This window comes from Chrysochloris asiatica, unplaced genomic scaffold (assembly GCF_000296735.1).
Source record: "Chrysochloris asiatica unplaced genomic scaffold, ChrAsi1.0 scaffold00022, whole genome shotgun sequence".
Classification (NCBI taxonomy): Eukaryota; Metazoa; Chordata; class Mammalia; order Afrosoricida; family Chrysochloridae; genus Chrysochloris; species Chrysochloris asiatica.
The window spans coordinates 26,716,165-26,738,521 of NW_006408540.1; the positions used below are offsets into that span (position 1 = coordinate 26,716,165).

At 38.6% G+C, this 22,357-nt stretch overlaps 1 protein-coding gene across 1 annotated transcript in view; it reads left to right on the forward strand.

The window, feature by feature from the left end:
* Positions 1 to 19,751, forward strand: part of PHF11 (PHD finger protein 11) — a 54,527-nt gene extending 34,776 nt beyond the window's left edge. Inside the window, exons 8-10 of the mRNA XM_006837698.1 lie at positions 12,512 to 12,643; positions 13,916 to 13,987; positions 19,516 to 19,751. Coding sequence (XP_006837761.1) covers positions 12,512 to 12,643; positions 13,916 to 13,987; positions 19,516 to 19,751 — 440 coding nt within the window. The remainder of the gene's footprint in view (positions 1 to 12,511; positions 12,644 to 13,915; positions 13,988 to 19,515) is intronic.
* Positions 19,752 to 22,357: the final 2,606 nt, after the last annotated feature.

Here is a 22,357-nt window from a genome sequence, read left to right on the forward strand (position 1 = left end):
TATGCCATGTAGCAGACCCACTAATCATATGCCTATTTTTTTCATTGATGGTCTTTAGAGTTTTAGGTTTTACTTTTAGGTCTTTAATCCATATTGTTTGTTTTTTCATATGGTGTGAGACATGGTTTTTCATATGGTGTGAGAAATGGGTATTGTTTCATTCTTTTGCAAATTGATTTCCAATTTTTCCAGCACCATTTGTTAAACAGATGATCTCTTCCCCATCTAATGTGTCTTGGCCCTTTGTCAGAGATCAGTTGACTGTATGTGGATGGATTTACTTCTGAGTTCTTATTTGTGTTCCACTGATCTACATATTTTTCATTATATAAGACTGTTTTGACCACTGTGGTTGTGCAGTAAATTTTTAGATCAGGGAGTGAGAGGCCTCCACTGCTTTGCTTATCCGAGGTCTTTCATTTCCATATAAAGTTTGTGATTGTTTTTTCATCTCTTTAAAGAATAATGTTGGAATCTGGATTGGGATAACATTGTATCTGAAGATTGCTTTGGATAGTATCGATAATGTCAAGTCTTTCCATCTATGAGCATGATACATTCTTCCATTTTTGTAAATCTCTTTTGGTTTTTTATAGTAGTGTTTTGTAGTTTTTTTTGTCTAGGTCTTTTGTTTCTCTGGATAGATTTATTCCTAAGTATTTCAGCCTTTGGGTGGCTATTGTAAATGATATTGCTTTCTTAATTTCCTTTTCAGAGCTGTCTTTATTAGTATAGAGGAATCCAACTGATTTTTGTACATTGGTCTTGTACCTTGCCACTTTATTTGTTCTGTCTCCCAGTAGCTTTCAAGCAGGGTGTTGTTCAATTTCTATGTGTTTGTTTTTTCAATTGATCTTCCTATTGTTGGTTTCTAATTTTATAGGATTCTTTCCATGTTTTTGGTTATGGAAATTTTGATTATGTTGTATCCTGATGGTTTCCTTCTGGGATCTCTCCTGTTTGGTATCCATTCAACTTCTTGTATGCTTCTCACCTTATCTTTCATGATAATTATTCCAACAACTCTTGGACAACTTTTTCTGTTTTTTTATTATCTCTTCCTGTTCTGGAATTCTGATCATCTGTAAGTTATTCTGCTTCATGGTGTCCCACATAACTCTTAGGCTTTCTTAGGATTTTTTTCATTCATTCTCATTTGTTTCTAGGAAATTTTTAAATTTCATTTTTCAGTTGCTCTATTACCCAGTACCTTTTAAGCAGGTTGTTATACAGTTTCTATGTATTTGATTTTATTTCCTGGATCTTTCTATTGTTGATTTCTAAGTTTTTATAGCCCAATCTTCATCTTTCAGTTTGTTTACTGTGATGGCTTCCTTGTTGCTAAAATTCTGGAAGCTGTGCTGTTGGGTTTGTTTTTAAATACCAGGGTTTTAAAATACCAGCAGGTTCACCATGGTGGACAAGTTTCAGCTGAGCTTCTAGACTAAGGCAGAGTAGGAAGAAGGAGAGGCAGACTACTTCTGAATATTTTGTCACTGAAAACCTTATGAATAGCAGTGGAACATGTACCAGGACACTGAACAGTGAAGCATGATGAAGAGCACCGTATCGTGCCAGAGGACAAGCCCCTCAGGTTGGAAACCACTCAAATACTACTGGGAAAGAGCAGCCTCCTCAAAGTAGAGATGGCCATTTGTTTTCCTGTTAGACGATGCGAATGGAGTAAAACTTGCGGGACCTTTATTTGCTGATGGGACACAACTCAAAATTAAGAGAAACAGCTGTAAATATCCATTAATAATCAGGACATGGAATGTATGAATTATAAATTTAGGAAAATTGGAAATTGTCAAAATGAAATGGACTACATAAACATCAATATCCTAGGTATTAGTGAACTGAAATGGATTAGTAATGACCATTTTTTATCTGACAATCAAATGGTTTACTATGCCAGGAATGATAGATTGAGGAAGATTGGCTTCACATTCATCATCAAAAAGAGCCTACCAAGATCTTTATTGAAGTATGTTATAGGTTAATATCCATTTGCTTACAAGGAAGACCATTATTCAATTTTATATACCATTCACTAAAGCCAGGGATGATGAAACTGAAGACTTCTATGAACTTTGAAATTGCTCAAACATGCAATCAAGATGTATTGATAATTACTGGCAATTGGAATGCAAAGGTAGGAAACAAAGAGGCAGGAAGGATCAGTAGTTGGAAAATATGGCCTTAGTAATAGAAACGATGCTGGAGATTTCATGATAGGATCTGTAAGACCAGTGACTTCTTCATTGCAAATACCATTTTTTAACAGCATAAAAGATGACTATACACACGGACTCACCAGATGGAATACACAGAAATCAAATTGACTATATCTGTGAAAAGAGACAGTGGAATAGCTCCAATCATCTACCAAAACAAGACCAGGGGCAGACTGTGGAACATACCAACAACTGCTCTTATGCAAGTTCAGACTGAAGCTGAAGAAAATTAAAATAAGTCCATAAGAGACAAAATAAGACTTTGAGCATATCCCATCTGAATTTAGAGATCATCTGAAGAACAAATTTGATGCATTAAACACTAAAGATGGAAGACCAGAAGAGTTATGAGATGACATCAAAAACCTCATACAGGAAGAAAGCAAAAGGTTATTAAAATGATAGGAAAGAAAGAAAAAGCCAAAATGGATGTTAGAAGAGACTCTGAAACTTGCTCTGCAGTGTAGAGATGCTAAAGCAAATAGAAGAAATGAGGAGGTAAAGGAACTGAATAGAAAATTTAAAAGGACAGGTCGAGAAGATAAAGTCAAATATAACAAAATGTGCGAAGGCCTACAGATGGAAAACCAAAAAGGAAGAACACACTCAGCATTTCTCAAGCTGAGGGAACTGAAGAAAAATTCAAGACTCGACTTGAAATATTGAAGGAGTCTATGGACAAAATACTGAATGATGGAGACAGCATCAAAAGAAAATGGAAGATATACACAGAGTCACTGTACCAAAAAGATATAATCATTGTTAAACCATTTTAAGAAGTAACATATGATAAAGAACTGATGGTACTGAAGGAAGAAGTCCAAGTTGCACTGAAAGTACAGGTGAAAAACAAGTCTCCAGGAATTGGTAGAACACAAATGGAAATGTTTCAAAAAATTGATGCAGCACTGGTGGCGCTCACTCATCTTTGCCAAGAAATTTGGAAGACAGCTATCTTGAAAAGATGCATATTTGTGCTCATTCCAAAGAGTGATGACCTAATGGAATGCAGAAATCATTGAACAACATCATTAATATCACATGCAAGCAAATTTTTGTTTAAGATAAATTCAAAATGGGTACAACAGTGCATTGACAGGGAACTTCCAGAAATTTAGGCTGGATTTAGAAGAGGACTTGGATTGAGGAATATCACTGCTAATGTCAGATGGATCTTGGCTGAAAACAAAGAATACCAGAAAGATATTTATTAGTGTTTTATTGATTACACAAAGACTTTCAATTGTGTGGATCATGACAAGCTATGGACGACACTCAGGAGAATGAGTATTCTGGAACACTTGTGTTCATGAGGTAGCTGTGCATAGACCAAGAGGCAGTTGTTCCAACAGAGCAAGGGAACATTGAATGGTTTAAAATTAGGAAAGTTGTGTTCCAGGGTTGTATTCTCTCACCATACTTATTCAGTCTGAATGCTGAGCACATAATCTGAGAATTATATGAATCTGGATTATATGAAGAAAAATGTGACATCAGGATTGCAGGAAGACTCGTTAACCACCTGCTATATGTAGGTAATACAAGCTTGTTTGCGGAAAGCAAAGAGAACTTAAAATACTTATTGATGAAGTATAAAGACCACAGCCTTCATTATGTGTTACACCTCAATGTAAAGAAAACAAAATTTCTCACCACTGGACCAATAAATAGCATCCATATAAATGGAGAAAAGATTGAAGTTGTCAAAAACTTCATTTTGCTTGGATCAATCATCAACACACATGGAAGCAGCAGTCAAGAAATAAAACAACGTATTGCATTTTGCAAATCTGCTAAAGAAAACATCTTTAAAGTGTTGAAGAGCAAAGATGTCAGTTTGAGGACTAAGGTGCATGTCAAAGTTGGACAACGAATAAAGAAGATCGTAGAAGAATTGATGCATTAGAGTTAAGGTGTTGGAGGAGAATATTGAAAGTACCATGGACTGTCAAAAGAACAAACCAGTCTATGTTGGAAGAAGTATAGCCAGAATGCTCCTTGGAAGCCAAGATGGCCAGACTTTATCTCTCATACTTCTGACATATTATCAGGAGGGACCAGTCCCTGGAGAAGGATATAATGTTTGGTAAAGTGGAGGGTCAGACAGAAAGAGGAATACTCCCATTGAGATGGATTGGCACAGTGGAAGCAGCAGTGGACTCAAATGTAGCAACAATTGTGAGGTTGGCACAGGACCAGGCAATGTTTCATTCTGTTGTGCACAGGGTCACTATGAGTTGATATCAACTCAATGGCACCTAACAACAACAATTTTATAGCATTGTGACCTGAGAGGATGCTTTGTAGTATTTTGATGTTTTTAAATTTATTGAGACCTGCTTTGTGGCCTAAAACATAGTCTACTTTGGAAAATATTCCATGTGCACTGGAAAATAATGTGTAAGTGTTGTTGTTGGATTGAATGCGCTGTATAAATCTGAGGTCATGTTGACTGTGTTGTTTAGTTACTCTGTGTCTTTGTTGAGCTTTTTTCTGGTGGTTCTGTCCTTTTTCAAAAGTAGTATATTAAAATCTCCCATTGTAATTGTAGAATTGTCTACTTATTTCTTCAGGTCTATTGTTGTTGTTGTTAAGTGCCGTCAACTCGGTTCCTACCCATAGCAACCCTGAACAGGGTTTCCGAGGCTGTAAATTTTGACGGAGTAGAAAGCCTTATCTTTCTCCCGCGGAGTAGCTGGTAGTTTCGAACTGCTGACCTTGCGGTTCACAGCCCAATTCGTAACCACAACACTACCAGAGCTCCTTTCAGGTCTATTAGGGGGTTATTTATGTATTTTGAGGCTGTTTCGTTGCTAATAGGTATTTATTATGGTTATGTCTTCTTGTTCAGTTGACCCTTTAATCATGAGATAATGTCCTTCTTTGTTTCTTATGCTGGTTTTTGCCTTAAAATTTATTTTGTTGAAGCGTCCAGCTGATAAGGAGAGGGCATATGCATAAGAACACCCACACTTGCAGATAATGTCCACTTGACCTGGCTTCGATGACTGGATGATCAGAGCTCAACTAGAAGAAGAAAGAAGAGGCAAAAAAGAATAATCTGATAAAATTTGATGAACTTGACCTACACCTATAGATGCAGTAGCTCAAAAGAGGGAACAAATCTTTACAGCCAGGATCATTCCCACCCCCTTCATACATAGGGTAGGCAGGGTTGGGCAACTAGGACATTGGCTACCCAAAATGGGGGGGCTACAAAGGCAAGAAGTGACTGGCTTACAAGCTTTCAAGAGGGAGACTAGATCCAGAGGGTGCCGAGGAAGGTAGAATCTCCACTGATTAGTATCCCAGCTGTCTGGGCGGGGCTGATGAAAGGAGATGGGGTTAGATGTCTTGTGGTATGATAGTGAATAATTGTTATCAGGACTGACTGTGAGGGTTGGAAATGTAAAAGTAGACATTTTGTAGCAAAAGAAGGGGAGAGATTGACTTTGCAGTCCAGGAGCAGAGGTCCCTGGGACCATCAAAGAAGAAGAGCGGAGTGTGGGACTCTACCCAGAGAAACAGTGATGCCAGAGATGGAGGCAGAGACGATGACGTGGAGAGATGGAGCAGTTGGGGACTCTAGACCCAGAGAGGGAGAAGGGCTGTGTGCTGACAACACAGGGGCAGGCTTGCAGGGTTATACCCTTTGGTTGCTTGATGATGCATGGAGGGCACTGTAACTATGGCAATGAAACGATATACGATAGGATGAATGTAAAGCTAATGTTCTCCCATGTAAACTATCACATAACATATTTTTTAAAAAGAATTATTTTGTTAATCAGAGATTAATATTGCCACTTGTGATAGTTTTTTAATTGTAATTAGCTCGATATGTTTTTCCATCCTTTAATTTTTTATCTGTTTTTGACTTTGTGTATAAGGTGTGCACGTATAGACAGCATATTGGAGGATTCTGTTTTCTTATCCATTCTGCTATTCTGTCTCTTGACTGGTGCATTTAATCCATTGATGTTCAGTGTCATTACCAATAGGTATGAATTGATTGCAATCTTTTTTTTTTTTTAAACATTATGCTGATATTTTATTATTAAACAATGAAGAATCAACTAATATGTCCTTAGTCAAGAAAAGGAATCATTGGTATAAGAAAAAATGCATTGATATCATGCAAAAATTATAATAAACTTTAAAAAATTACTGAGTTTTCCTCACACTTTTTTTTTTCACCCTTTATCTGTTTTTGACTTTGTGTATAAGGTGTGTCACTTATAGACAGCATATTGGAGGATTCTGTTTTCGTATCCATTCTGCTATTCTCTTTGTCTCTTGACTGGTGCATTTAATCCATTGATGTTCAGTGTAATTACCAATAAGTATGAATTGACTGCAGTCATTTTGCTGTTTGTGTTTTCGTGATGCTGCTGGTTTCTTTGTTCTGCATGCTTTCCTGTGCTGAGTTCATTTTTTGTGCTTTTTTCTTGTCAATTTCTTCATAGTTTTAATATTTCCAAAATCTTCTTGGATTTCCCTTTTCTTGATTTTATATGAAGGTATATTAAGTTTTTTTACTTTTTTAAAAAAGATTTTATTGTGATTTGAGTGAAAGTTCACAGGACAGATCATCAGTTTTACATTCAACAAATAATATACTTTGTTTCATTAAAATGATTATAATCTCCTCCATGAACCATCAGTCAACAGCATTCCTCTCTATTCGTTTTAGGTTTGTTTTTTTTTTTAAACACTCAGGCATATATAATAATTTAAACCACCAAAGGGCACATTCTACAAGTCTGCCTCCTGGCCACAAGCTCTGAGTTCCTCTCTTTCCATGAATCTAGAGTCTTCAGCTGCTCCCTCTCTCCATGTCCTCATCTCTGTCTCCATCGCTGGTGACGCTGCTTCTCTGGATAGGGTCCCACATTCTACTTGTGCTCTTCTCCCTTGATGATCCTAGGGTCCTCTGAATCTGGACTGTAAGATTAACTACTCCCCGCCCCCCCCCTTTTTTTTTTTTTAACAAAACTTCTGCCTTTACAATTATGACAGTCTCAATTAGTCATGGTAACAGTTACTCACTATTGAATCATAAGAATCTAATCCCTATCTCTTTTCACTAGATCCATCTAGACAAGATAAAAACTATTCAGTGAGGACCCCATCTTCCTCCACAAACTCTTAAACTTCCTCTTGAAAACTTGTAAGCCAATCACCTCGTGCCTTTATCACCCCCTCATTTTAGGTAGCCAATGTTTAAGTTGCCCGTTCCTATCTACCCTGTATACAAAGGGGATAGCATTGATACTTGATATGAAGACTCCTTCCCTCTCTGTTGGTATTTTGAGCTACTGCCTCCATGAGTATAGGTCAAGTTCATCAAATTGTAGCAATTTACCCTAGTTTCCTTTATTAAAAAAAAAAATTTTTTTTATCGTCCTCTAGTTGAGTTCTGATTATCAAGACATTGAGGCTAGGTTAAATGAGTACTGTCTGTAAGTTTGGGTGCTCTTATATATCTCCCCTCACTTCATATCAGCTGGATGCTTTACTCGCAGCTCTAGCCCTCCGTGGCTATGTCCTTGTCCATGCGCTCAGGTTCCCAACGTCTCACCACATATTGGACCAACCAGTCCTTCCTCTTCTCTCTCTTTCTCATCTCCAGGTCAACGGAAGTTTATGGAATATAGTTGAACACAGCCCATTTCTTCATTGCTGTCTTTCACCCTCTTCCTCTCACCAGTAGACCAATGTGGTCACCAGCAAGCTTACATGACTGCTTATGTGTTCCCTTTGAGTTTCAGTCTTAGAGAGGGGTTGTATTAAGTTTTTTTGGGACTACCATATATTTTATTAATTTCTTCCCCATTTAAAAAGTCTATTTTATCTTGAAATCTACCTGACCTGAGCTCCTCACTACCTGGAACTCTGTAAATATACTTTCCCTCCCTTCGCTTTGTAGTTGTCCTGATCATAGACTAAAATCCTGGGGTACCCTATTTTCAGTCTTGTAATTGTATTCTATTCTGAACACTTCCATATCTGGATGGAATTCTGGGTGGTGTTGCCATGTATGTTAATCTCTGGTTATTGTCTGCTCTTGTTAATTCTCAGTCCAAAGAATTCCCTGTAGTATATATTGGAGAGTTGACTTGGCTTTTACAAAGTACTTTTAGCCAGAAATGTTCTAATTGTATCATATTTAATGGACAACTTTGCTGGGTATATGATTCTTCATTGGCAGTTTTTTCTCTTTCAGAGTTTTATATATGTCTCCCCATTGCCTTCTTGCCTGAATGGTTTCTGCTGAAAAATCAGAGCTTAATCTTAATTGGTTTTCCTTTATAAGTAACATTTTTTTTCCTGAGATGCTGTCAGGATTGTCTCTGTGTGTTTGATTTTAGAGCGTTTGGTTATGATATGTCTTGTTGATTTTGTTTTGCAGTTTCTCCTGCCTGGGGTTTGTTACGCTTCTTGAATGCTTATCATCTCTTCTTTCATGATGCTAGGTACATTTTGTTTCAGCAGTTCTTTGACCATTTTTTTGTGTGATTTTCTCTCTTCCTGTTCTGGAATTCCAATCATCCATACATTATTCCTCTTCATGTTGTCCCTTATGAATCTTAGGATTTATTCAGATTTTTTCATTCTCTTTCTGATTATTCTTCTCTCTTACTAGTATTGAGAAATTTTTCTTCAAGCTCAGTAATTCTGGCTTCCACTGATTCAATTATACTCCTTTGTCCTTTCAGTGTTTTGTCTTTTACCTATATATTAATGATGATCTTCTGGATTTATGTCTTCAGGTTTTGTATTGTCTCCAATGCTATATCTATTTTGTCTGATTGTTCCTGTAGTGCTTTTCTGAATTCTTCCTTGTTTTCCTCAACCCTTCCTGAAACATTTGGCTGTATATCAATATTCTCCTGAAATCTCTTTCAGTGCTTCTTCTTCCTCAAACATTTTATAACTCTGTATCTTAGTCATTTGTTTGAGCTAGTCTGTCATGTTTCTTCATGTGAACAGAAATTTTCTGGTGCTTTCTAGGCACTGTTGTGTTATTTGTATTAAGTTGATAAATATATGTTGGTGTATTCTTAGACACTAATTGCCTCCTGGTGGATGTGATCAGGAGATGAGCTTCTTTGTTCATGCTCCAATTCAGAGTGGATTTAGCAGATGTTGGTTATAGTTGCTGCTCTAGTGTATAGCAGCTTGTATTGGCTCTTTCCCATTTGGTGGGTTGTAGAGGGTACAGCTGTGGCTTGGCTGTATGACCAGAGTTGTTATCTCCTGTCGGGTAAGGCAAGAAGAGAAAACACTCCCACAAGAGAAGAGGAAGACAAAGAAACAAAACTAAAAAACAAAATCAGAAATAACCAATATGAAACCAGTATACCTGGGGAAAAAAATAAAACAAAATAAAAAACCACCAGGATACAGCAGTGGGAAATTAAGAATAATTCTGTAGCACCACTTTATGGACTCTTGCCTTCATAGTTGCCTGAGAAACTTCAAGATGGTCCCGCTGTACCTCTCTCCCCTATCAACAGCCTTTACTTTTTCTTTCCTTTTAGTCCGTTCAGCTGCTTCTCCAAGTAGGAGCTAACTAAGGGCTGGCCAGGAACAATTTGGAGTAGAGCCTGCTGGTGCAGGTCATTTCTGTTGTCCCCTCTCTCTTCAATGATGTGCCCAGCCAGGGGGTCTGCATGGGACCTTTCTTTGGGGAGTCTACTCAAACAGGTCTCACCTCTCGTCACCAGAGAGGAAATGAGTAGAAAGAGCGGGGGAAATTGTACCTTTGTCTCTGCAAGTCACAGGCAGGCTTCTGGGATGTAATGTTTTCTTGTCTCTCAATCCTCTCTCACACCCTTTCAAAATGGTTGCAGTGGGTTACAACAGCCACCCCAAAATCAGAAGTCATTTTTCTTGCATCTGTTTAAACTCTTGTCTCCCGGTGAGTACTCGATCCACTTATTTATCCCTTTATCTGAAACTCAGAGTTCCAGGACCATCCTCTGAATTGGTTTCATCTGATTTACTGTATCTTTGCTGAAGAGCTGCACAGCTTTTCTGTGTAGTCCACCATCATGCCCTGCCCCCCAGAAGTACTTTAATGTCCATATTTCTGCCAACAACCTCTTCAAGTTAATCTAGGCTTTTTCTGTTATGCTTCTCAAAATTCTTTCAGCCTCTACCCCTTGTCCATTTCCAAGTCCTCTTCCAATTTTTAGATACTTGATACACCAGCACCTAGCTTCCCAGTATAAATAAAAAAAGTTGTTGTTCCATCAGGGAAACAGAACAAGTAGGATATGTATATACAGAGAGAGAAAGATTGATTGTCAGGAATTGGCTGTAAGAGCTGCCTAGGCAAGTCCAACAATAGACTGTCAGAAAGGGCAGGTGAAAACTTTTGGGCAAGAGCCAAAATTGCAGTCCACAGGTATACATTTTGTTTTCCTCATGGGAAACTCAATTATTTTCTTAAGGCCTTTCCACTGATTTTTCAGTCAGGCACACCCTGATTAGAATAGCCTCATTAAAATTAATTGATAGTAGCTATTAATCACATCTACAAATTACTTTGTCAGTAACACCTAGGTAGGTATTATGTGTCCCCTGCCCCAAAGTATGTGTCAACCTGACTAGACCATGACTCCATATTATGTAATTATCTTCCATTTTGTGATCTGATGTAACTATTCTATGTACTATAAATCCTAACTGTGATGTTTGTGAGGCAGAATTAGAGGTAGTTACGTTAATGAGGCAGGATACAATATACAGAATTATGTTGTATCTTTAGTCAATCTATTTTGAGATATAAAAAAGAATACACAAGTAAGCAAAGAGGGACCAGATTACCCCTAAGAAACAAGAGCTGGGTGCCAAGTGTCCTTTGGTTCTGGGATCCCTGCACTGAAAACTTGATAGACCCAGAGGAAGACTGATGCTAAGACACATAGAGATCTCCATGGAAGACCAGGCCCACAGATACTAAAAGGAGACAAGGACATTGCTCCTCAGTTGTGAGCTGACAGAGCTGTAACACAGGAGTTGGAGAGAAGCAGTGGTGGAGACATGGGGTCAGCAGAACCAGGAGATCCGCATGAGATGATGAAAAAGTCCACCCAGAGAAAGAGAGCTGAGCATCTTGGATCAAGGCTTACTGGCAGGGTGGGGTGCCTTCAAATACTTATCAGTAGAGCTAAAGAGTTTTATAATACTTTCCTAAGAAGGACAAAGCCCAGGCTGGCCCAAGAGGCCTGAGGGCCTGAGATGCTAAGAAGCAGAAAGCAGAGCTGAAGAGACAAGAAGCATAAGAAGCAGAGCTGCCTCTGTTGGAAAGGGTAGTTAAGACCTCTAAGGTCTCAAAGGGTGGGACCATGGCCTGCTGGGTCTCAAAGGGCATGCTAAGTGTTGAACTGAATAGCTGGTTACTATAGTCAGTTTGAACCACAAGGTCCATGGTTCAAACTCACCATCCACTCCTTGGAAACCCTATATGGTGGTGTTATGAGTTAGAACCAACTTGACATTTAACTACAACAGCAGTAGCCTAGCTAAGTTGATATATAACTGACCATCATATTGGTATTGTAATTTAACTTTTACTATAGACTAGCAGCAATTAGTGAGAGTAAAATTCCTTATTATAACTGCCTGGTCTACCATAAACTTAGCATATCAAAATAACTTGAGTTGGGATAGTCTACTGCTCTTCAGTGATAAGAAAGCATATGCTTTATAATATAACAGAATTCAGAGTTGCCCAAGCTCAGAATCCAGTGATTCACATGATGATTCTCCACAAAGTAGAAGCCAGTAATTATAGTTTTCATTAGAAAGAGTATAGCACAACACAACATACCAACGTCACAGTAACTGTAACAGAAAAACCGTTGGGCTGTCATTTGTAAGATTTAAAACAAAACTGAAAATCCTCTTGATTCAGTTAGTCCAAGCAGAGAAGTTTTCTTTTTCATTATGTTTAGCTGGGGAAAAAATAGGATATGATGAATTACAATTACTAAAAAAGATAAAGCTGCAATCTGTTTTATCCTACTAATTATGCACATCCACGTGTTGGTTCTGATTCACAGCAAGCCTGTGTAGGCTCTCCGAGGAACTGTTGGTGAGTTTGAACCACCAACTTTGCGGTTCAAACCGACCTTGGGATCCAGTACTTATCCAGCAGCACCACACCAGGACTCCAATTAATGAGACAGAATGACTGTAAAGTGATTAGTAATAACTGATCTCAAACAGACCTTTTCTTTCTAAAATGTTTTTCTTGTTCCTAGATGTAGTTTTGAAAGCATCTTTTCTAAAGAAATGTAAGGAAGCAGGACTTCTTAATGACTTATTTGAAGAAATATTAGACAAGCTTCATTTGATTCAGGAAAGACTCATGAATGAGACTACTTCAGAATCAGGTACTAAAAATATCAGTACTTCTACAAGTCTACTCACAGACCCATATGTAAAACAACACAAAACTGAAACAGAAAGTACCTATTTTTTCCCACACACTTTCTTTTTGCTCTTCCTTCTTTATTTCATTCTTAAAGAAAAGCATTGTGTCAGATATGTTGTCATTTATAACTCAACAGGATATGAGCAAATTAAGAACTCATTAAATTAGTAAAAATATCCTGAAAGTTTTGGTTACATTCTAGAGGTGTATAAATGAGGCTGACCAGTACGAGATGGGTGTGTTCAAAACTACATTTGATCGATCACATACCTGCTCCCACTCACCACTTGGCATACTTACTGCTAAAATTCAAAGTTCTGTAACAGCTTTGATTTGACGCAAATTCTATTCCTTAATAAACCAAGTGTATTTTAAAAAATAATGCTAACTTAAAGTTTAAAGTATAGAAGGAAAAATAATGTTTTAATTGTTGTTTGGTTTAGGAAAATAAGAACTTCCATAAAGAACTCTTCAAGAAGCCAAAGTTCCATTTCTATGGACAGATAAATAACTATTTATACTTTTTACATCATAATCTTAATTGCTGTATTTATATTTTACAGCGAAAAGTTTGACAGTCTATAATGTAGACAGCAATATAAAATCTTTGCTTATTTAAGGTTATTTTCTATAGGACAAAACTGGAAAGTGAAATTAAAAGCATTTCCAAAAGCTCTTGCATTACATTATTTTATTCATTTCTTCTTTTCTTAGACTAAGACCTCTCAACCTTGAGCAAGCCTCAGAATCACCTGAGGCATTTCTTAAAGCAGATGGTTGAGTCTCACCTGTGGAATAAGACTGGGAAGTGGGACAAAAATTTGCATTTCTAACAAATTCGCTGGTGATGCTGTTTCTATCTAATACTAAAAAAGATGACTGCTATAAATACTTTTCCTTATTTGGCGTTAAACTGGTTGTTGTTAAGTGCCATTGAGTTGGTTTGACTGATAGCGACTCTGTATAGTGTTTCTGAGGAGCAGCTGGTGAGTTTGAACCGCTGACCTTGTGATTGAAACAACCCTCCAGTCCTCAATGAGATGGACTGACACAGTGGCTGTTACAGTGGACTCAGACACAGTGGACGGCTGAGAGGATGATGCAGGACTGGGCAGTGTTGCAGTCTGTTGTACATAGGTCATTATAAGTCGGAACTGACTCAACAGCACCTAGCAACAAGAAAAACAATTTTAAATACTGAAAATGTGTTGTTGTTTTTTTTGTCCTCCAGAGTTTGAAGAAATTGGGACTTCACTTTTTGACTGTAGACTGTTTGAAGACACATTTGTAAATTTTCAAGCAGGTATGAGGTACAAAATAACCTATCAACATAGTTTAGAAATATTTATCATATATTAAAAAACATAAAATATACAGCTGTTAAAAATAATATTTTTGAAGAATGTTTATTGTATTAATATATGAACAAAACCCATTATAAAAAACAGTATGACCCTTGATCACCTCTAACTTGATGCTGAAGATACTCCCAGGGGCCACCTTACTGCCAAATAAGAGTCGGGACTGTAAAGCAAACAGTGACACTGTGAAGAATGTGCTCCTTAGAACAGTCAATTATATGAGACCAAAAAGGCAACAGTTGTCCAAAACCAAAAATGAAAAGACAGGGAGGACACCAGACAAACGGAAACAGGGAACCCAGGGCAGAAACGGCGAGAGTGTTGACACACTGGGGGGATTGCAACAATGTCACACAACAATCTGTGTGTGAACTACTGATTTAAAAGCTCATTTCCTATGTAGACTTTCACTCAGAGCACAATATTTAATAATAAAATATATGATTGTAATGTGTACTTAAAAAGTATGACCTCAATCTTTTGACACCTCAGTTGATAAAGACTATAGTTTAACTAGTGGTTTAAGTTAACTACAGGTATATTGTTATTCTGAATAAAGAATGTGCATTTTAAAACCATTCTGTTTATAGGATTTTAAAATTTCATTGCCAGTGAGTACTACTTGTTATCAAGCCAAACTAAACAATCTCTAAGTTTCCACAATAAAAGCCTTCTTTGGGGTTGTCGCCATGAATCAGAATTGATTTGGCAGCAAGCAGCAAGTTTCTAAAAAGAATCATTTGTGCACCACTAAAAGGAGCTCTGGTAGCGTAGTGGTTATGAAGTCGGCCTGCTCACCTCAAGGTCAGCAGTTTGAAACTACCAGTCTTTCCACGGGAGAAAGATGAGGCTTTCTGCTCTGGTAAATCTATACAGGGTCACTATGAATTGGGACTGATTCCACAGCATACCACCACCATGTACCATTAAAAACTGGATGCATTTTTATAATGGATTTGCCCTTATTCCTGATATGCTAGCCAAATTCTCTAATTATTATCCTCCTTTTGAGCTCTCAAAAATATACAAAGGACTTTTTCTGCTACTAATGTAGAGTTACCAATACTTGTGTGAAAAAAAAAAACACAACTATGCTCCATTTCTTCAGTTCATCAACAGAAAAAGTCTTTTTTTAAAACTACCTTCCCTAAATTAGCATGTGAGGAGATGGGGCTTAATGGTGGATTAGGGAGAAGTGCAGTGCAAACCTCCACCAGCAATAACACAGAATACCGGATGAAGCAGGTTCTGGCGACAGTCCCAGAACTCTGAACTACATATAAAGGAATATTTAGGAAGTTTGAAGGCTTACAGCCAGTGGAATTTGTAGTGGAAGCAAAAAAACTGGTGCTTTCTGATAAGCCAGCCTCAGCAGCTCATGGAGCAGCCATCTTGGGCAAGACAGAGCAGGGGAAGGATTAGAGGAGCACTACCACTACAGACATCTAACCCAAAAAAAGGTGTGGACATTTTTTCTTTTTTTGGTCTCTGTTTATTGGTCTCTCGCTGTCTGCGTACCTCCATTCTGGTGATGAGAGGGGGTGCCTGAGCAGTGGACACCCCTCCACCCCCAGAGGGTTCTACTACGTAGGCACATAGATCTGCTCAGCAGAATTTAAGGGGAGAGGTTCCTCTTAAAACCAAACGGCTACCCGAAATGGCTACAGCTGGCCCTGATCTGTTAAATCACTAGGAAAAAGGCTTGAATGGGGATTGTGGAGTGGGAGACAGACAGACTAAAAAGGAAACAGGCCAAAAAATTAAATCCTGAGTTATGTCATAAGGACCAACAGTGACATCTTAAAATTTCTCAGGCAGCCTTAAAGGCAAGAAGCTGAGAGAAGGACATTAAAGTCATACTCATATTTTGCTACAGAATTTTTTTTCTAATTTTCTCTTTTCTGTGATTATAGACTATAGTATCCAATCTGTTTTGTTTGCTGTTGCTATTTTGCTTTTTGGTCCCGTTTTACCTTCAGGGATCTCTTTCTCTCCCTATGTTACTCAAGAAGAGACAGTAATTGTGGACATATCATCAAACTACAATCACACCCTATAAAATCCCACCATCCATGTAAGATCCAATATCAGCTGCTATACACCAGGCAGCTAACACCTGCTACAGTTACTCTGAGATGAGTAATAAGAAGAGTGAAAAGGGAAGCCCATCACCTGATCACATCTACGTGGAGGTAATCAGAAAGCATAATAAAATATCAACATACATTCATCTAACTATTAAGGTCACAGCTAACCACTGAAGATGCCCAAGAAACAGCTGAACATACCAGCACATGTCCAGAAATAAGACAGAGTGGAACAAATGAGCAGGAGATAGACCTAGACATCACATTGGAAGGAGGACAGGCTTTGGAAATGCCTGAGAAGGAATTCAAGAAAATGATACTGAGATGTATCCAATCACTTCACAGACGGTTTCAGAAAAATAAGGAAGAAGTCAGGAAAGCACTACAGGAACAATCAAATAAGAGCACTGGAAATTATTCAAAACATGCAAAAGAGGTCCAAATGATTAACAATAAAATATCAGAAATGGACAATACACTGAAAGGGCAAAGGAGTAGAATTGAAGAGATGGAAGCCAGAACTAGCAAGCTGGAAGACAAATCTGAAGAAAGTCTAAGATTCATGTTGGAGAACATGAAGAGGAATAACTTCAGAATTATTGGCATTCTGGAATAGGAAGAATCACACAAGTCTACAGAGGAGATAGTTGAAGAGCTTCTGGAAGAAAATTTCCCTAACATACTGAAAAATGAAAAGATAAGCATTCAAGAAGCTCAACAAACCCCAGGAAGGACAGAACCAAGATTTCTATCTCTACACCATATAAAAAAACAAACTCAACATGGATTAAACATTTCAACGTAAAGCCTAGAACTATAAAGACAATCATTGAAAAAATAGGGACAAACTGGCTCTGATTCATGGCACAAATATACTATCAAACGTAACTGAAAACACATAAACAACAGAAGGCAAAACAGATGGTTGGGACTTGCTAAAATTTAGACACTATGTACATCAAAAGATTTCACTAAAAGAGTAAAAAGAGAACCCACAGATTGGAGGGGTGGGGAATGGCAATGACAAGGGATGGCTGTCTAAAATTTATAGGGCATTATCTCCATAAGAAGAAGATAAATAATCCAATTTAAAAATGGACACAGGTCATGAACAGACACTTCATCAAAGATATTTAGGCAGTCAACAAACATATGAAGAAGTGCTCCCAATCATTAGCCACTTGTTGTTGTTGTTAAGTGCCGTCGAGTCGATTCCAACCCATAGCAACCCTGCATAGGGTTTCCAAGGAGCAGCTGGTGAGCTTGAACCACCAACCTTGCAGTTCAAACGACTTTGCAGTCTGACACATTAACCCACAGCGCCACACCAGGACTCCACTAGAGAGATGCAAATCAAAACAACAAAGAGATATCATCTTACCCCAGCATTAAAACCAAAGTTAAAAAGGTCAAAGAAACAGAAAACAAAAAGATGCTGGCAATGGTGAGGAGAGCCTGGACACGCCGCCACTGCTGGTAGGACTGTAAAATGGTTTTGAATTGTTTCCAATGCTGTATCTTATCTTGTTTGATTGCTCCTGTAGTATTCTCCTGACTTCTTCCTTATTTTCCTCCACCCCTTTTCGGAGCATTTGAATGTTTCCATATAATTTTTTTCTGAATTCCTTCTCAGGCAAATCCAAAGGCAGCTCTTTCTCTTTTGGAAAACCTTTGTCTGTCTCCAGCTCATTTGTCTCAGTTACTCTTTTCTGGTTTTGGACATGTTTTGTGCTGACCTTGTGCTTTGCAGCCCAATTCGTAACCACTACGCTACCAGAGCTCCTTCTACTTAAGTATATAGTAGCTCAAAAAAGGGAACAAATCTTTACAGCAAGGATCACTTCTACCCCTTGTTACACAGGGCTGACAGGGATGGGCAATTTAGACATTGGCTACCCAAAATGGGGGGGACTATAAGGGCAAGAAGTGACTGGCTTACAAGCTTTCAAAAGGGAGCCTAGTTCCAGATGGGATAGGGGAAAGTAGAATCTCCACTGAATGGTTTCCAATCTGTTAGGACGGGGCTAATGAAAAGAGATGAGGATAAGTGGTACAACAGTGAATAATTGCCATCAGGACTGACTGTGAGGGTCGGAAATGTAAAGCTAGATGTTTTTGATGCTTTGTAACAAAAGAAGGGGAGTGACTGATTTTGCAGTCAAGGAGCAGAGGTCCCTGGGACCGTCAAGTGAGAAGAGTATAGAGTGCAGGACCCTACCCAGAGAAGCAGTGACTCCAGAGATGGAGGCAGAGATAATGACGTGGACATATGGAGTGTCTGGGGACACTGGACTCAGGGAGGGAGAGGGGCTGTGTGTTGACGGCCTAGGGGCAGGCATGTGGGGTGTACCCTTTGGTTATTGGATGATGCATGGAGGGGATTGTAATCATTGCAATGAAACGAAATATGGTAGGATGAATGTAAAACTGATGTTCTCCCATGTAAGCCCACACAATTCAGAATAAAAACTTTAAAAAAAGAATTAACTACTGCTAACTAGGCCCTGGAAGGAGCTGTGGTAGTGCAGCGAATTCAGGCTGCGAATCTCAAGATCAGCAGTTCAGAACTACCAGCTGTCCCATGGGAGAAAGATGAGGTTTTCTGCTCCTATAAAGATTTACAGCCTCGGAAACCCTGTAATAGGGTCGCTATGAGTTGGAACCGACTCCACGGCACATGACAACAACAACAACTAGGCCCTGGATTCCTTATACTTTCTCCATCATGTTAGACAGAACAGGGAATAAGAGTATAACCACAGATCAACCACAAAGAAAGCAGAAAACAACCTGACCTGTCAGGAAAGTCTAGTAAAAGGAAAAATAAAACAGGAGACTTTCACCAAAATCAGAAATGTAAAATAAGACTGGTCTGGTGTTTCCAAGGAACTAATCATTATACCACTACAATAAGTCGTATTACAGACTCATGTAATTGGTAAGAAGTACATCAGATCCAGGGAGAAATGAGCACTTACAGGCTCTAAATTAGAATAGGAAAACGTAGGAATCAGGAGGCAATAATCAGGAGACTTGTGGCCTACCCTAAAGGAACACAGCATAAAAGTGAAACCAGTAATTCAATGCCCGTTCTCATCCCTGCAAGATATATGCTGTGCCTCATTAAAATCTCTTTGTTTACTTAAGCCTCTGTCTCTCAGGCTCCTTTCATATTTGTATTGTACCTATACGTCCTACCAGTTCTCTGGAGGGACAGTAGGACCAAACCAGGATGCTTCATCCACACTGTGACAATACCTCTATAGCATCATCTGGGGCACAGCTCTATGTGTTATGACTTGCAAGTGAGACAGGCTAGGAATAGTGTACTGTTTCTAATAAAACCACTGAATAATCTGAAATTTTATTTCTTCTTGTCATAGAACTAGAAGATGAAATTTATCAATCTGAAGAAAGGTCAAGGCAGCTGAAGAAAGAGACTGAGACACTTCAGGACTTAAAGCAAATCTTGTGCCTTCTTCAGGAAAACAGGGGCCTTAGTTCAAGATCTACTGCAGTACCATTCCTGCCTTCTTATGGATTACCATTTCCTACACAAGGAGCCAGGCAGGCTTCAGTGGGAGGTCCAGCCTGTGAGGACCATAAATCTAAGAACTAGATTTGTCAGCCTCTGTGATTCACGAACTTGGGTCCAAACTAGCTCTCACCTGTTTTTGCTGATTGGCTTTTTATATCTGACTGCTGTTTATTATTATTCTCTTACTATCATCTCTCTTTTTATTGCTTCTTCAATAAAAATGTTTCCCAGACTCTGCTTGAGTCAGCTGGATCATGCCCCACCCTCTACACTTCATATCCATCTGTAGCTCCTAGCTGGTTCATCACCCTACCCCTCTCCTTGATCACACACACCAGGACCTTTGCACATTCTATTGTGAAGGCTTAACTGCTCTTTCATGTTTCTCTGTTAACACCTCCTTCAGATCTCATTAGAACTAAATGAGATTCTCCCACTTACTTCACCTTAGTCTCCAGTTCCTTCATATCAGTTACAACCTGTAATGTGAATAATTGATTGTATCCTGTATCACATCATTAAAATATAAGGTTTCTGAAAGCAAAAACTTGTGATTTCTGTGTTTTGCTATTGCAAAAAGTCTTAGTGGTACAGTGGGTTAAGTGTTCGGCTGCTAACTGAAAGGTTAGAGGTTTGAACCCACAAGCTGCTCCACAGCAGAAAGAGATTTACAGCCTTGGAAACCCTAGAGAGCAGTTCTACTTTTTCCTACTGCGTCTCGGCGAGTCAGAATTGAGTACATGCCAGAGGGTCTGGTTTGGTTTCAGCTCACTATCAGAACTCCTTTGCTCACAATAGCATATTACTACTATTTATATCTATAGCACCTACAATGCTCAATAAATGGTTGTTAAATGTGCAAACTATTAACTTTTTACACTAGTTGTAGTTTCTTAGGTATAATAAGTTTGAATGTACTGCTTTACTTATACCAAATTTACTGGTCTTCCCATCACACAGTGTGTTAGGTGTTAGGCTGTTATCAGTAAGGTTGGTGGGTCCTGTGAGACAAAGATGACGTCATCTTTGTCCCCATAAACATTACATAGGGTTGCTATGAGTAGTAGGAGTCCTGGTGTGGTGTTGCGGGTTAATGCGCTAGATTCCAAAGTCACTTTGAACCACAAGGCTGGCAGTTCAAGCTCACCAGTCACTCCTCAGAAACCCTGAACGGGCTCGCTCGCTGTGGAGTCGGAACCAACTCAACAGCACTGAATAACAACAGCAATGAGTCATAATAAATTCCTGGCAGTAGGTTTGGTTTAGTTTGGCATGGCCAATAAAGTCTGTCTTTTATATTTCTTTTCAGCCACAATGATCACAAATGGGCATCCATCATAATCAGAAAAAACATCTAAGTTTAAAACTGGCATCTTGAATAAAATATTACTGGGACTATGCAAGAATGAAAACATTAAGTCTTTTTTCAATATAACTAAAAAAAATCAGATTTTATGCCTATACCTCCATGTCTGATTCCTAAAAATTTCCCATAGTTCTAATTTTTATCCTAATATTCTTTATTTGCAATAAGGTTACATTTCAGAATGGCTTTGATCTAGGTCCACAGTACAATATTGAAAACATTTCTGTTAAAGGAACACAAAGGAGCCAAGACCGAACATGTCTGTTCCTGATGTAATAGTAACCATAGCCCAAGGCACTGCCTGAGCAATAGACCAGTATTTTTCAAATTTAGCTACATATCAGAGTCACGCAGGACACTGAAGATACAGAAACCTAAATTTCTTCTGTTTTGTTTATACCCAGAGTAAAGGTTTCCACAGGTCTAGATGAGTGCTGACGTAAACTTGCACCCTTAACAATGCATTCTACTGCGCATCATCTGTATCAAGAAAAGCTTCATCTCCCACTTTCAAATTTACTATTCCCAGTAACTTGGAGTAATGAAACTGTTTGGGGGAGTGTGCTGGCTTATGCTATGTGTCAACTTGACTAGGCTATGATTCTCAGTAGTGTGGCAGACACTATGTAATTCCTTTCCATTTTGTGATCTGATGTAAGTTGTCAGTCGGTGGGAAAGGATATGGCCTGCATTTGGTATATAAATGGATGTTCTGGCAAAGCTCCCTCTTTCTCTCGCTCTTACTCTCTGCATCTTTCATCTAACCTTTGGTTCTTGGACATAAGCCAGCAGCAGCCTCTAGTTTGTTTCCTGACCTGCAGGGTTTGGGATGTATCAGTACACAATGTTGTAAATCATCAGAGACCTCTGGTCTGTTACCTGTCATGCAGACTTCGAGTTCAGCAGACCTTGTAACTATGTGGCCCAGCCTTGGTCATCTGACTCATGAAATCTGGACTTGCCAAGCCCCACAATTGCCTAAGACATTTCCTGAAAGTCCATTTTTATGTATGAGGGGGCTTTAAAAAGTTTATGGGAAGATGAGATTAGAAGATAATGGGATTTTCCCATAAACTTTTGACATTCTCTTTTATATCTATATATGCTTCACTGGTTTTATCCCTCTAGAGAATCTAGAATAAACATTTGATACCAAAAGTGGTTCTAAGGAAACAAATTCTTAAGAATGACTTTTCTGAATTGGTTCTCAAGTCTGGTTAGATTCTAATGGCACTAATGACTCTATTTCCATTAGTAAAGCGGAAACTGCTAGTTCATGACCTAAGATGACAATGTTGTTGTTGTCAGGTGCCATCGAGTC